General features: G+C 27.2%; 1 protein-coding gene across 1 annotated transcript in view; it reads right to left on the bottom strand.

The window, feature by feature from the left end:
• Positions 1-1,661: 1,661 nt before the first annotated feature.
• Positions 1,662-1,916, bottom strand: part of HELRODRAFT_193114 (hypothetical protein) — a gene marked incomplete at its 3' end in the record, with an annotated part of 3,097 nt that continues 2,842 nt past the window's right edge. Inside the window, exon 8 of the mRNA XM_009025602.1 lies at positions 1,662-1,870. Coding sequence (XP_009023850.1) covers positions 1,662-1,870 — 209 coding nt within the window. The remainder of the gene's footprint in view (positions 1,871-1,916) is intronic.

Here is a 1,916-nt window from a genome sequence, read left to right as displayed (position 1 = left end):
AAGTTCAATTTTACAACACCAAAGTTAATTTTTACAACGTCAAAGTTAATCTTGACAAAGTCAATATTTCCCTATATATACAGCAAGGAGCACTGACGATGATTCATTCGGAATCGAAATATGGCCTTATTTGCAGCATGAATTCGAAACATAAGTTTATTTTGAATTTTAATAAACTAAACGTTCACCAAAAAACTTTAGTGAGAAAAATCGAAAAAACGAACTACAAACATAAATATTGTAAATATATATATATATATATGTGTGTGTGTGTGTGTGTGGTGGGTGTGTGTATTTTGTATGCTTTTTTCCACGACAATTTCATTTGCTCATTTATTGCCTGGGTTGTATAGGCTATATTAGCATATATCTTTCGATGTTTTAATTACTTAATAAATAATATAGAAATAATAATAATGATAATAATAATATTTATTATTATTATTAGTTTTATTATTATTGTTCTTATTGTTATTGCATAATAATAATTATTATTTGTATTTCTCGTGTTATTGGAGGTGGTTTATTGAGTTAAATAATTTTGAATCTCAATTTTTTCCTATGGACAAATTTTAATATAAATAATAATAATAATTATTATTATTATTATTGCTACGAATAAAAATAATTATAAATAGAGTAGTTTTGCACTTTTTTGTCTCAATAATAAAAATAATAAACAGTTTACAGGACCAAAACATTCAGCGTCTAGATGCAATAACAAAAACTGAATAGAAATACATATATAAATAATTAAAATAATAATTATATTAAAAAAAAAAACAATAAAATGAGAATAAAAGTGTTGGTAATGATGAAATAAATTTATGTCTGACGACGAACATCAAGTCACTAACGAGAAATTAATTAAAGAAGTATATACTTACTACATTTAAAAAAGTACATAAATAGACATGCATTGTATTGTATTGTATTGTATTGTATTGTATTGTATTGTATGATATTTCATTGCACTGTATGTTGGATACAGTTTTGTATTGTATGTGTGTATTGTATGTATTATGTGAATGTATGTATTGAATGTAGGTATGCTTTTATGTATGTATGTATGCATTGTATGTATGTTTGTGTGCATGTTTGCATGTACGTATGTATGCATGTATGTATTTATGTTAGTATATATGGTTTAAAGTTTGTATAGCCGGTAGGCTAAATACATTGAACAATAAATTATGAAATAAATGTATCAAAATATTTAATACTTTATACATAACCATTCAAATGAAAAAAAAAACAATATTTAATAGTTAAAAAAGAGGAAAAAAAAGCGGATAATATAAACATTTTTTAAGCAAACAATAATGTACATATATAACAAATAATAACAATAATACTTCGATGTTGTTATTATTTATTTATTTTTTATTATTCTTGTTTTAATCAAATTGTAAATACGTGTGTATTACATAAATGTTAGATCTTTGCGAATATGATAGTACAATTATGCAGTAAACCAATGAAAAACTTTCTTTTTTAGGCTTTTTAATTATCTCTCTCTCTCTCCTCTCCTCTCTCTCTCTACACTCTCTCTCTCTCTCTCTCTCTCTCTCTCCTCTCTCTTTCTTTCCCTGAATATACAGTTAAACATGCAAAAAAACAAACGAACAAATACACAAATATGTTCACATTCAATCAACCCATTAATTATTATTATTAATGTTATTGTCGTTGATATCGTCATCGTCTTCGTCATCGTCGTCATCGTAGCCAACGTTAACGCCATCAAATCCTTCGTCGTCATCGGTCACGTGATAAATGTCGTCAGAATCTACGTCACTACTCTGGCTTTCGCTGACGTCATCGTCATTATCATTGTGATGGGCTTCATCGTCGTCGTCGTCGTCATCACCTAAAACGGCGTCATCGTCGTTATCGTCAACGTCATCATTATCGTC

The sequence above is a fragment of the Helobdella robusta genome, assembly GCF_000326865.2.
Source record: "Helobdella robusta unplaced genomic scaffold HELROscaffold_42, whole genome shotgun sequence".
In the NCBI taxonomy this organism is placed as follows: Eukaryota; Metazoa; Annelida; class Clitellata; order Rhynchobdellida; family Glossiphoniidae; genus Helobdella; species Helobdella robusta.
The sequence above is the reverse complement of the archived record's forward strand: the minus strand, read 5'-3'. Positions and strand labels throughout refer to the sequence as shown.